The 14,945-nt window shown below is 50.6% G+C and overlaps 1 protein-coding gene across 1 annotated transcript in view; it reads left to right on the plus strand.

Moving 5' to 3' along the window:
• Positions 1–8,259: 8,259 nt before the first annotated feature.
• LOC140077902 (complement factor B-like) overlaps positions 8,260–14,945 on the plus strand; it is a 94,571-nt gene continuing 87,885 nt past the window's right edge. The window contains exon 1 of the mRNA XM_072125505.1: positions 8,260–8,368. Coding sequence (XP_071981606.1) covers positions 8,335–8,368 — 34 coding nt within the window. The 5' untranslated portion in view covers positions 8,260–8,334. The remainder of the gene's footprint in view (positions 8,369–14,945) is intronic.

Genomic DNA, 14,945 nt, shown 5'->3' on the forward strand with positions numbered 1-14,945 from the left:
AATAAATGTGATGTAGTCAGTAATAAATGTGATGCAGTCAGTAATAAATGTGGAGCAGTCAGTAATAAATGTGATGCAGTTAGTAATAAATGTGATGCAGTCAGTAATAAATGTGGTGCAGTCAGTAATAAATGTGGTGCAGTCAGTAATAAATGTGATGTAGTCAGTAATAAATGTGGTGCAGTCAGTAATAAATGTGGAGCAGTCAGTAATAAATGTGATACAGTCAGTAATAAATGTGGAGCAGTCAGTAATAAATGTGATGCAGTCAGTAATAAATGTGGAGCAGTCAGTAATAAATGTGGAGCAGTCAGTAATAAATGTGATACAGTCAGTAATAAATGTGGAGCAGTCAGTAATAAATGTGATGTAGTCAGTAATAAATGTGATGCAGTCAGTAATAAATGTGATACAGTCAGTAATAAATGTGATGCAGTCAGTAATAAATGTGGTACAGTCAGTAATAAATGTGATACAGTCAGTAATAAATGTGATGCAGTCAGTAATAAATGTGGAGCAGTCAGTAATAAATGTGATGTAGTCAGTAATAAATGTGATGCAGTCAGTAATAAATGTGATGTAGTCAGTAATAAATGTGATGTAGTCAGTAATAAATGTGATGCAGTCAGTAATAAATGTGGAGCAGTCAGTAATAAATGTGGAGCAGTCAGTAATAAATGTGGAGCAGTCAGTAATAAATGTGATGCAGTCAGTAATAAATGTGATGTAGTCAGTAATAAATGTGATACAGTCAGTAATAAATGTGATGTAGTCAGTAATAAATGTGATGTAGTCAGTAATAAATGTGGAGCAGTCAGTAATAAATGTGGAGCAGTCAGTAATAAATGTGGTGCAGTCAGTAATAAATGTGGTGCAGTCAGTAATAAATGTGGAGCAGTCAGTAATAAATGTGATGTAGTCAGTAATAAATGTGATGCAGTCAGTAATAAATGTGATGTAGTCAGTAATAAATGTGATGTAGTCAGTAATAGATGTGATGTAGTCAGTAATAAATGTGGAGCAGTCAGTAATAAATGTGATGTAGTCAGTAATAAATGTGGAGCAGTCAGTAATAAATGTGATGCAGTCAGTAATAAATGTGATGCAGTCAGTAATAAATGTGGAGCAGTCAGTAATAAATGTGGTGCAGTCAGTAATAAATGTGATACAGTCAGTAATAAATGTGATACAGTCAGTAATAAATGTGGAGCAGTCAGTAATAAATGTGATGCAGTCAGTAATAAATGTGATGCAGTCAGTAATAAATGTGATGTAGTCAGTAATAAATGTGATGTAGTCAGTAATAAATGTGGAGCAGTCAGTAATAAATGTGATACAGTCAGTAATAAATGTGATACAGTCAGTAATAAATGTGGAGCAGTCAGTAATAAATGTGGTGCAGTCAGTAATAAATGTGGAGCAGTCAGTAATAAATGTGATGCAGTCAGTAATAAATGTGATGCAGTCAGTAATAAATGTGGAGCAGTCAGTAATAAATGTGATGCAGTCAGTAATAAATGTGATGCAGTCAGTAATAAATGTGGTGCAGTCAGTAATAAATGTGGAGCAGTCAGTAATAAATGTGATGCAGTCAGTAATAAATGTGGTGCAGTCAGTAATAAATGTGGAGCAGTCAATAATAAATGTGATGCAGTCAGTAATAAATGTGATGCAGTCAGTAATAAATGTGATACAGTCAGTAATAAATGTGGTGCAGTCAGTAATAAATGTGGAGCAGTCAGTAATAAATGTGGAGCAGTCAGTAATAAATGTGGAGCAGTCAGTAATAAATGTGATGCAGTCATTAATAAATGTGATGCAGTCAGTAATAAATGTGATACAGTCAGTAATAAATGTGGAGCAGTCAGTAATAAATGTGATGTAGTCAGTAATAAATGTGGAGCAGTCAGTAATAAATGTGAAGCAGTCAGTAATAAATGTGGAGCAGTCAGTAATAAATGTGGTGGAGTCAGTAATAAATGTGATGCAGTCAGTAATAAATGTGAAGCAGTCAGTAATAAATGTGGAGCAGTCAGTAATAAATGTGGAGCAGTCAGTAATAAATGTGATGCAGTCAGTAATAAATGTGGAGCAGTCAGTAATAAATGTGGTGGAGTCAGTAATAAATGTGGAGCAGTCAGTAATAAATGTGATGTAGTCAGTAATAAATGTGGTGCAGTCAGTAATAAATGTGATGTAGTCAGTAATAAATGTGATGTAGTCAGTAATAAATGTGGAGCAGTCAGTAATAAATGTGATACAGTCAGTAATAAATGTGGAGCAGTCAGTAATAAATGTGATACAGTCAGTAATAAATGTGGAGCAGTCAGTAATAAATGTGGAGCAGTCAGTAATAAATGTGATACAGTCAGTAATAAATGTGGAGCAGTCAGTAATAAATGTGGAGCAGTCAGTAATAAATGTGGAGCAGTCAGTAATAAATGTGGTACAGTCAGTAATAAATGTGATGTAGTCAGTAATAAATGTGGAGCAGTCAGTAATAAATGTGGTGCAGTCAGTAATAAATGTGATGCAGTCAGTAATAAATGTGATGTAGTCAGTAATAAATGTGGAGCAGTCAGTAATAAATGTGGAGCAGTCAGTAATAAATGTGATACAGTCAGTAATAAATGTGGAGCAGTCAGTAATAAATGTGATGTAGTCAGTAATAAATGTGATGCAGTCAGTAATAAATGTGATGCAGTCAGTAATAAATGTGATACAGTCAGTAATAAATGTGATGCAGTCAGTAATAAATGTGATGCAGTCAGTAATAAATGTGATGCAGTCAGTAATAAATGTGGTGCAGTCAGTAATAAATGTGGAGCAGTCAGTAATAAATGTGATGCAGTCAGTAATAAATGTGGTGCAGTCAGTAATAAATGTGGAGCAGTCAGTAATAAATGTGGCGCACGTTCACACTAAGCAGTATCAGCTCCTTTAGGTGACATTATTCTGTCTGAGTTGTGTATTATAATGTTCCGCAAGAGCTTTAGTGTAAATAGGGAGGTTCTGCAGCAGCTGGTGCTGGTGTATTAGAAGGTTCTGATGCTCCTGTTCCTGTTTCTTAGTGACTTAGGAAAATGAAGCAAGGAGTCCAGAGATTTAACTCTTCCTCTGCTTTCTTGCGGCTAATGGCTCTTCAGACAAGCAGTGTAAGGGTTAAACCTTCTGACTAGTCGGTGCTGAGGAGGCACGGCCCATATACTGGTTCTGAGCAGGAGCCGCCATACTGATGGGTCTCACCACTGTCAAGGGTTTCTATTATGGAGAATATCAGGGACCGGCAGTAAAAAGAAGCTCCGCCCCCAGCGCCAGAACTTCTACCGTTACATATAACAGAGAGACATGCGCAGCCGCCGGCGTTACTATTACAGCTATTAATAGAGGATATAAGGAAACCTCCTGCAGCGCTTCATCTCCTGCTGCTCTATGTTATTCCCCTCCATTAGAGAAAAAGATAGTGGAAACCCCTATGTAACACTGAGGACCTATGGTTGGAGGGGGCCCCAGCCAAAAATTTGCTATGGGGCCACTCATTCCTAGTTACCCCACTGACTATGATACTATGATCAACGAGACCCCCACACGCCCATACGTCAACGAGACCCCCACACGCCCATACGTCAACGAGACCCCCACACGCCCATAAGTCAACGAGAACCCCACACGCCCATACGTCAACGAGACCCCCACACGCCCATACGTCAACGAGACCCCCACACACCCATAAGTCAACGAGACCCCCACGCGCCCATACGTCAACGAGACCCCCACACGCCCATAAGTCAACGAGACCCCCACACGCCCATATGTCAACGAGACCCCCACACGCCCATACGTCAACGAGACCCCCACACGCCCATATGTCAACGAGACCACCACACGCCCATACGTCAACGAGACCCCCACACGCCCATAAGTCAACGAGACCCCCACACGCCCATACGTCAACGAGACCCCCACACGCCCATACGTCAACGAGACCCCCACACGCCCATAAGTCAACGAGACCCCCACACGCCCATACGTCAACGAGACCCCCACGCGCCCATACGTCAACGAGACCCCCACACGCCCATACGTCAACGAGACCCCCACACGCCCATTAGTCAACGAGACCCCCACGCGCCCATACGTCAACGAGACCCCCACACGCCCATACGTCAACGAGACCCCCACACGCCCATACGTCAACGAGACCCCCACACGCCCATACGTCAACGAGACCCCCACACGCCCATACGTCTACGAGACCCCCACACGCCCATAAATCAACGAGACCCCCACACGCCCATATGTCAACGAGACCCCCACACGCCCATACGTCTACGAGACCCCCACACGCCCATAAATCAACGAGACCCCCACACGCCCAAACGTAATCAAGACCCCCACACGCCCATACGTCAAAGAAACCCCCACACGCCCATACTACAACAAGACCCCCACACGCCCATACGTCAAAGAGACCCCCACACGCCCATACATCAAAGAGACCCCCACACGCCCATACGTCAAAGAGACCCCCACACGCCCATACATCAAAGAGACCCCCACACGCCCATAAGTCAAAGAAACCCCCACACGCCCATACTACAACAAGACCCCCACACGCCCATACGTCAAAGAGACCCCCCATCACGCCCGTACGTCAACGAGACCCCCATACGTCAAGGATACCCCCACACGCCCATACGTCAACGAGACCCCCACACGCCCATACATCAAAGAGACCCCCACATGCCCATACGTCAATGAGACCCCCACACGCCCATACGTCAACAAGACCCCCACACGCCCATACGTCAACGAGACCCCCACACGCCCATACGTCAACGAGACCCCCACATGCCCATACGTCAATGAGACCCCCACACGCCCATACGTCAATGAGACCCCCACACGCCCATACGTCAACGAGACCCCCACATGCCCATACGTCAACGAGACCCCCACACGCCCATACGTCAACGAGACCCCCACACGCCCATACGTCAACGAGACCCCCACACGCCCATACGTCAACGAGACCCCCACAAGCCCATACGTCAACGAGACCCCCACACGCCCATACGTCAAAGAGACCCCCACACGCCCATACGTCAAAGAGACCCCCACACGCCCATACGTCAACGAGACCCCCACAAGCCCATACGTCAACGAGACCCCCACACGCCCATACGTCAAAGAGACCCCCACACGCCCATATGTCAACGAGGCCCCCACGCGCCCATACGTCAGAGACCCCCACACGCCCATACATCAGAGACCCCCACACGCCCATACGTCAACGAGACCCCCACACGCCCATAAATCAACGAGACCCCCACACGCCCAAACGTAATCAAGACCCCCACACGCCCATACGTCAAAGAAACCCCCACACGCCCATACTACAACAAGACCCCCACACGCCCATACGTCAAAGAGACCCCCACACGCCCATACATCAAAGAGACCCCCACACGCCCATACGTCAAAGAGACCCCCACACGCCCATACATCAAAGAGACCCCCACACGCCCATAAGTCAAAGAAACCCCCACACGCCCATACTACAACAAGACCCCCACACGCCCATACGTCAAAGAGACCCCCCATCACGCCCGTACGTCAACGAGACCCCCATACGTCAAGGATACCCCCACACGCCCATACGTCAACGAGACCCCCACACGCCCATACATCAAAGAGACCCCCACATGCCCATACGTCAATGAGACCCCCACACGCCCATACGTCAACAAGACCCCCACACGCCCATACGTCAACGAGACCCCCACACGCCCATACGTCAACGAGACCCCCACATGCCCATACGTCAATGAGACCCCCACACGCCCATACGTCAATGAGACCCCCACACGCCCATACGTCAACGAGACCCCCACATGCCCATACGTCAACGAGACCCCCACACGCCCATACGTCAACGAGACCCCCACACGCCCATACGTCAACGAGACCCCCACACGCCCATACGTCAACGAGACCCCCACAAGCCCATACGTCAACGAGACCCCCACACGCCCATACGTCAAAGAGACCCCCACACGCCCATACGTCAACGAGACCCCCACAAGCCCATACGTCAACGAGACCCCCACACGCCCATACGTCAAAGAGACCCCCACACGCCCATATGTCAACGAGGCCCCCACGCGCCCATACATCAGAGACCCCCACACGCCCATACATCAGAGACCCCCACACGCCCATACGTCAACGAGACCCCCACACGCCCATGCTGTCCAGGACACCATTAGAAATACTCGCTCTGCCGGGATTTTGGAAGGTTTCCTCTTTGTTTCCACCTTTTACCTTTTTGGCGAGTATTCTGTAAACCCTTTCCTCATTATCTGCCCCCCTCCTGCACTAATATGACCCCTGACATATGTACCTCTAATTACCCCTACATGACCTCCATGTGCCCTAATGAGACACAAATAATGGAGTTACCCAGCATTAGCGAGACAGCGCCACATCCGTCCAGAGCTGCAGTACCAGACACGACCTGTAGACAGGGGAGGCGCTGTCATCCTGGGCAGTGATGCTCGGGTTATATGCCCTTACATGCCTTGTCCTTAGATCCCCACAAGCCCATACGTCAACGAGACCCCCACACGCCCATACGTCAAAGAGACCCCCACACGCCCATACGTCAAAGAGACCCCCACACGCCCATACGTCAACGAGACCCCCACAAGCCCATACGTCAACGAGACCCCCACACGCCCATACGTCAAAGAGACCCCCACACGCCCATATGTCAACGAGGCCCCCACGCGCCCATACGTCAGAGACCCCCACACGCCCATACATCAGAGACCCCCACACGCCCATACGTCAACGAGACCCCCACACGCCCATAAATCAACGAGACCCCCACACGCCCAAACGTAATCAAGACCCCCACACGCCCATACGTCAAAGAAACCCCCACACGCCCATACTACAACAAGACCCCCACACGCCCATACGTCAAAGAGACCCCCACACGCCCATACATCAAAGAGACCCCCACACGCCCATACGTCAAAGAGACCCCCACACGCCCATACATCAAAGAGACCCCCACACGCCCATAAGTCAAAGAAACCCCCACACGCCCATACTACAACAAGACCCCCACACGCCCATACGTCAAAGAGACCCCCCATCACGCCCGTACGTCAACGAGACCCCCATACGTCAAGGATACCCCCACACGCCCATACGTCAACGAGACCCCCACACGCCCATACATCAAAGAGACCCCCACATGCCCATACGTCAATGAGACCCCCACACGCCCATACGTCAACAAGACCCCCACACGCCCATACGTCAACGAGACCCCCACACGCCCATACGTCAACGAGACCCCCACATGCCCATACGTCAATGAGACCCCCACACGCCCATACGTCAATGAGACCCCCACACGCCCATACGTCAACGAGACCCCCACATGCCCATACGTCAACGAGACCCCCACACGCCCATACGTCAACGAGACCCCCACACGCCCATACGTCAACGAGACCCCCACACGCCCATACGTCAACGAGACCCCCACAAGCCCATACGTCAACGAGACCCCCACACGCCCATACGTCAAAGAGACCCCCACACGCCCATACGTCAACGAGACCCCCACAAGCCCATACGTCAACGAGACCCCCACACGCCCATACGTCAAAGAGACCCCCACACGCCCATATGTCAACTAGGCCCCCACGCGCCCATACATCAGAGACCCCCACACGCCCATACATCAGAGACCCCCACACGCCCATACGTCAACGAGACCCCCACACGCCCATGCTGTCCAGGACACCATTAGAAATACTCGCTCTGCCGGGATTTTGGAAGGTTTCCTCTTTGTTTCCACCTTTTACCTTTTTGGCGAGTATTCTGTAAACCCTTTCCTCATTATCTGCCCCCCTCCTGCACTAATATGACCCCTGACATATGTACCTCTAATTACCCCTACATGACCTCCATGTGCCCTAATGAGACACAAATAATGGAGTTACCCAGCATTAGCGAGACAGCGCCACATCCGTCCAGAGCTGCAGTACCAGACACGACCTGTAGACAGGGGAGGCGCTGTCATCCTGGGCAGTGATGCTCGGGTTATATGCCCTTACATGCCTTGTCCTTAGATCCCCGATTGTCCTATTGATAATGCATTGGGTAAGATCCCGGCTCCTCCCCTCCGCAAACACCTTGTGCAACCCGAATGTTTATTCATCTATATCATTTACAGGATTTCACCCGTCCTCACCCCCTGCTATATACACTGCACCAAACCCTCAGCGAGCATCAGACGGCAGCAGGACACACAAGATGTTCCCTCTGCTGCTCCTCGTACACATCGCAGGTGAGTGACCGGGGGGGGGGGGGTCCCCAATATTTATTCCGGTTTCCTCATTATTTGATATGTAAAATGTTAACTATAAAATGGTAAATCATATTCATATTTTCGGACACCACATGGAAGAAAATTGTATAGTGAATAATGTACAGGACGTCCCCGGTTTACATACAAGATCGGGTCTTTGGGTTTGTTCTTAAGTTGAATTTGTATGTAAGTCGGAACTGTATATTTAATAATTGCTGCTCAAGCCAAATATTTTTGGTCTCTGTGACAATTGGAATTTAAAAATGTTGGATTGTCACAAGAATCGGGAGTAACAATAAACCTCATTACAGACGCCTGTGATAACTGTTACAATGGATTATTGTAGCCTAAGGATAAAGTACAGGAAATTACCAGCATCCAGAGGTCTGTTTGTAACTAGGGTTCGTCTGTAAGTCGGGTGTTCTTAAGTAGGGGACCGCATGTATACAAAACCATATACTATAGACCTAGAACTATTAAAGGACATTTCCCACCAGGATGAAGGACTGTAAAGGTGGATTTCCTTTAAATAATGTGGTGCCAATTAGTGAGACATTGGGGCAGATTTACTTCCCCGGTCCTGTAGCGATCCAGCGGCGCGTTCTCTGTGAAGAATTCGGGTCTTCTGGTGATTCCTCCGAAGTCCACCAGGTGTCGCTGCTGCGCTGAAGTCCGCCGAGGTCCGCCGGAGTGCACATTCCTATTCCTGGTGCCGGTAAGCTAGCGACATTTTTTTTAAAAAATACGGCGGTTTTTCCGGATTCGTCAGGTTTTCTTATGGCCACGCCCCCGATTTCGGTCGCGTGCATGCCGGAACGAATGCGACACAATCCGCTCTTGTGCGCCAAAATCTCGGGGCAATTCAGGGAAATTTGGCGCAAATCGGAAATATTCGGGTAACACGTCAGGAAAACGCAAATCGGGCCCTTAGTGAATGACCCCCGGTGTCTGAAAAAAATATACAACCACATAACTTAATGGGGGACATTTACGCCCAATATCCTGCCGCTTCCCCACTCAGGTCCCCGGAGTTCACCTTATTCTTCCTGGTGCATGTAAGTGCATTGTCCGTGTATAATGTGCTGTGCGGGGAGTCACGAAGATCCTGCGCCCGATATCCTGCATGTGTCGCTTCCCCGCTCAGGTCCCCGGAGTTCACCTTCTTCTTCCTGGTGCATGTAAGTGCATTGTCCGTGTATAATGCGCTGTGCGGGGAGTCACTAAGATCCTGCACCCGATATCCTGCATGTGTCACTTCCCCGCTCAGGTCCCCGGAGTTCACCTTCTTCTTCCTGGTGCATGTAAGTGCATTGTCCGTGTATAATGCGCTGTGCGGGGAGTCACTAAGATCCTGCACCCGATATCCTGCATGTGTCACTTCCCCGCTCAGGTCCCCGGAGTTCACCTTCTTCTTCCTGGTGCATGTAAGTGCATTGTCCGTGTATAATGCGCTGTGCGGGGAGTCACTAAGATCCTGCACCCGATATCCTGCATGTGTCACTTCCCCGCTCAGGTCCCCGGAGTTCACCTTCTTCTTCCTGGTGCATGTAAGTGCATTGTCCGTGTATAATGCGCTGTGCGGGGAGTCGCTAAGATCGTGCGCCCGATATCCTGTATGTGTCGCTTCCCCGCTCAGGTCCCCGGAGTTCACCTTCTTCCTGGTGCATGTAAGTGCATTGTCCGTGTATAATGTGCTGTGCGGGGAGTCACTAAGATCCTGCGCACGATATCCTGCATGTGTCGCTTCCCCGCTCAGGTCCCCGGAGTTCACCTTCTTCCTGGTGCATGTAAGTGCATTGCCCGTGTATAATGCGCTGTGCAAGGAGTCACTAAGATCCTGCACCCGATATCCTGCATGTGTCGCTTCCCCGCTCAGGTCCCTGGAGTTCACCTTCTTCTTCCTGGTGCATGTAAGTGCATTGTCCGTGTATAATGCGCTGTGCGGGGAGTCACTAAGATCCTGCGCCCGATATCCTGCATGTGTCGCTTCCCCGCTCAGGTCCCTGGAGTTCAACTTCTTCTTCCTGGTGCATGTAAGTGCATTGTCCGTGTATAATGCGCTGTGTGAGGAGTCACTAAGATCCTGCCCTGATATCCTGCATGTGTCGCTTCCCCGCTCAGGTCCCTGGAGTTCACCTCCTTCTTCCCGGTGCATGTAAGTGCATTGTCCGTGTATAATGCGCTGTGTGAGGAGTCACTAAGATCCTGCCCTGATATCCTGCATGTGTCGCTTCCCCGCTCAGGTCCCCGGAGTTCACCTTCTTCTTCCTGGTGCATGTAAGTGCATTGTCCGTGTATAATGCGCTGTGCGGGGAGTCACTAAGATCCTGCACCCGATATCCTGCATGTGTCGCTTCCCCGCTCAGTTCCCTGGAGTTCACCTTCTTCCTGGTGCATATAAGTGCGTTGTCCGTGTATAATGTGCTGTGCGGGGAGTCACTAAGATCCTGCGCCCGATATCCTGCATGTGTGGCTTCCCCGCTCAGGTCCCCGGAGTTCACCTTCTTCTTCCTGGTGCATGTAAGTGCATTGTCCGTGTATAATGCGCTGTGCGGGGAGTCACTAAGATCCTGCACCCGATATCCTGCATGTGTCGCTTCCCCGCTCAGGTCCCTGGAGTTCACCTTCTTCTTCCTGGTGCATGCAAATGCATTGTCCGTGTATAATGCGCTGTGCGGGGAGTCACTAAGATCGTGCACCTGATATCCTGCATGTGTCGCTTCCCCGCTCAGGTCCCCGGAGTTCACCTTCTTCTTCCTGGTGCATGTAAATGCATTGTCCGTGTATAATGCGCTGTGCGGGGAGTCACTAAGATCCTGCACCCAATATCCTGCATGTGTCGCTTCCCCGCTCAGGTCCCTGGAGTTCACCTTCTTTATCCTGGTGCATGTAAGTGCATTGTCCGTGTGTAATGCGCTGTGCGGGGAGTCACTAAGATCCTGCGCCCGATATCCTGCATGTGTCACTTCCCCGCTCAGGTCCCTGGAGTTCACCTTCTTCTTCCTGGTGCATGTAAGTGCATTGTCCTTGTATAATGCGCTGTGCGGGGAGTCACTAAGATCGTGCACCCGATATCCTGCATGTGTCGCTTCCCCGCTCAGGTCCCCGGAGTTCACCTTCTTCTTCCTGGTGCATGTAAGTGCATTGTCCTTGTATAATGCGCTGTGCGGGGAGTCACTAAGATCCTGCACCCGATATCCTGCATGTGTCACTTCCCCGCTCAGGTCCCCGGAGTTCACCTTCTTCCTGGTGCATGTAAGTGCATTGTCCGTGTATAATGCGCTGTGCGGGGAGTCACTAAGATCCTGCACCCAATATCCTGCATGTGTCGCTTCCCCGCTCAGGTCCCTGGAGTTCACCTTCTTTATCCTGGTGCATGTAAGTGCATTGTCCGTGTGTAATGCGCTGTGCGGGGAGTCACTAAGATCCTGCGCCCGATATCCTGCATGTGTCACTTCCCCGCTCAGGTCCCTGGAGTTCACCTTCTTCTTCCTGGTGCATGTAAGTGCATTGTCCTTGTATAATGCGCTGTGCGGGGAGTCACTAAGATCCTGTGCCCGATATCCTGCATGTGTCTCTTCCCCGCTCAGGTCCCCGGAGTTCACCTTCTTCTTCCTGGTGCATGTAAGTGCATTGTCCGTGTATAATGCGCTGTGCGGGGAGTCACTAAGATCCTGCGACCGATATCCTGCATGTGTGGCTTCCCCGCTCAGGTCCCCGGAGCTCACCTTCTCCTTCCTGGTGCATGTAAGTGCATTGTCCGTGTATAATGCGCTGTGCGGGGAGTAACTAAGATCCTGCACCCGATATCCTGCATGTGTCACTTCCCCGCTCAGGTCCCCAGAGTTCACCTTCTCCTTCCTGGTGCATGTGAGTGCATTGTCCGTGTATAATGCGCTGTGCGGGGAGTCACTAAGGTCCTGCGCCCGATATCCTGCATGTGTCACTTCCCCGCTCAGGTCCCTGGAGTTCACCTTCTTCTTCCTGGTGCATGTAAGTGCATTGTCCGTGTATAATGTGCTGTGCGGGGAGTCACTAAGATCCTGCATCCGATATCCTGCATGTGTCGCTTCCCCGCTCAGGTCCCCGGAGTTCACCTTCTTCTTCCTGGTGCATGTAAGTGCATTGTCCGTGTATAATGTGCTGTGCGGGGAGTCACTAAGATCCTGCATCCGATATCCTGCATGTGTCGCTTCCCCGCTCAGGTCCCCGGAGTTCACCTTCTTCTTCCTGTTGCATGTAAGTGCATTGTCCGTGTATAATGCGCTGTGCAGGGAGTCACTAAGATCCTGCCCCCGAAATCCTGCATTTGTCGCTTCCCCGCTCAGGTCCCCGGAGTTCACCTTCTTCTTCCTGGTGCATGTAAGTGCATTGTCCGTGTATAATGCGCTGTGCGGGGAGTAACTAAGGTCGTGCGTCCGATATCCTGCATGTGTCACTTCCCCGCTCAGGTCCCTGGAGTTCACCTTCTCCTTCCTGGTGCATGTGAGTGCATTGTCCGTGTATAATGCGCTGTGCAGGGAGTCACTAAGATCCTGCGCCCGATATCCTGCATGTGTCGCTTCCCCGCTCAGGTCCCCGGAGTTCACCTTCTTCTTCCTGGTGCATGTAAGTGCATTGTCCGTGTATAATGTGCTGTGCGGGGAGTCACTAAGATCCTGCGCCCGATATCCTGCATGTGTCGCTTCCCATCTCAGGTCCCCGGAGTTCACCTTCTTCTTCCTGGTGCATGTAAGTGCATTGTCCGTGTATAATGCGCTGTGCGGGGAGTCACTAAGATCCTGCACCCGATATCCTGCATGTGTCGCTTCCCCGCTCAGGTCCCCGGAGTTCACCTTCTTCTTCCTGGTGCATGTAAGTGCATTGTCTGTGTATAATGCGCTGTGCAGGGAGTCACTAAGATCCTGCACCCGATATCCTGCATGTGTCGCTTACCCGCTCAGGTCCCTGGAGTTCACCTTCTTCTTCCTGGTGCATGTAAGTGCATTGTCCGTGTATAATGCGCTGTGCGGGGAGTAACTAAGATCCTGCACCCGATATTCTGCATGTGTGGCTTCCCCGCTCAGGCCCCTGGAGTTCACCTTCTTCTTCCTGGTGCATGTAAGTGCATTGTCCGTGTATAATGCGCTGTGCGGGGAGTAACTAAGATCCTGCACCCGATATTCTGCATGTGTGGCTTCCCCGCTCAGGCCCCTGGAGTTCACCTTCTTCTTCCAGGTGTATGTAGGTGCATTGTCCGTGTATAATGCGCTGTGCGGGGAGTAACTAAGATCCTGCGCCCGATATCCTGCATTAGTCGCTTCCCCGCTCCGGTCCCTGGAGTTCACCTTCTTCTTCCTGGTGCATGTAAGTGCATTGTCCGTGTATAATGCGCTGTGCGGGGAGTCACTAAGATCCTGCGCCCGATATCCTGCATGTGTCACTTCCCCGCTCAGGTCCCCGGAGTTCACCTTCTTCTTCCTGGTGCATGTAAGTGCATTGTCCGTGTATAATGCGCTGTGCGGGGAGTCACTAAGATCCTGCACCCAATATCCTGCATGTGTCGCTTCCCCGCTCAGGTCCCTGGAGTTCACCTTCTTCTTCCTGGTGCATGTAAGTGCATTGTCCGTGTATAATGCGCTGTGCGGGGAGTCAATAAGATCGTGTGTCCGATATCCTGCATGTGTCGCTTCCCCGCTCAGGTCCCCGGAGTTCACCTTCTTCTTCCTGGTGCATGTAAGTGCATTGTCCGTGTATAATGCGCTGTGCGGGGAGTCACTAAGATCCTGCACCCGATATACTGCATGTGTCGCTTCCCCGCTCAGGTCCCCGGAGTTCACCTTCTTCTTCCCGGTGCATGTAAGTGCATTGTCCGTGTATAATGCGCTGTGCGGGGAGTCACTAAGATCGTTCCCCCTATATCCTGCATGTGTCACTTCCCCGCTCAGGTCCCCGGAGTTCACCTTCTTTATCCTGGTGCATGTAAGTGCATTGTCCGTGTATAATGCGCTGTGCGGGGAGTCACTAAGATCGTGCACCCGATATCCTGCATGTGACGCTTCCCCGCTCAGGTCCCCGGAGTTCACCTTCTTCTTCCTGGTGCATGTAAGTGCATTGTCCGTGTATAATGCGCTGTGCGGGGAGTCACTAAGATCCTGCGCCCGATATCCTGCATGTGTGGCTTCCCCTCTCAGGTCCCCGGAGCTCACCTTCTCCTTCCTGGTGCATGTAAGTGCATTGTCCGTGTATAATGCGCTGTGCGGGGAGTAACTAAGATCCTGCACCCGATATCCTGCATATGTCACTTCCCCGCTCAGGTCCCCAGAGTTCACCTTCTCCTTCCTGGTGCATGTGAGTGCATTGTCCGTGTATAATGCGCTGTGCAGGGAGTCACTAAGGTCCTGCGCCCGATATCCTGCATATGTCGCTTCCCCGCTCAGGTCCCCGGAGTTCACCTTCTTCTTCCTGGTGCATGTAAGTGCATTGTCTGTGTATATTGCGCTGTGCGTGGAGTCACTAAGATCCTGCACCCGATATCCTGCATGTGTCACTTCCCCGCTCAGGTCCCCGGAGTTCA

Source organism: Engystomops pustulosus, chromosome 9 (assembly GCF_040894005.1).
Source record: "Engystomops pustulosus chromosome 9, aEngPut4.maternal, whole genome shotgun sequence".
In the NCBI taxonomy this organism is placed as follows: domain Eukaryota; kingdom Metazoa; phylum Chordata; class Amphibia; order Anura; family Leptodactylidae; genus Engystomops; species Engystomops pustulosus.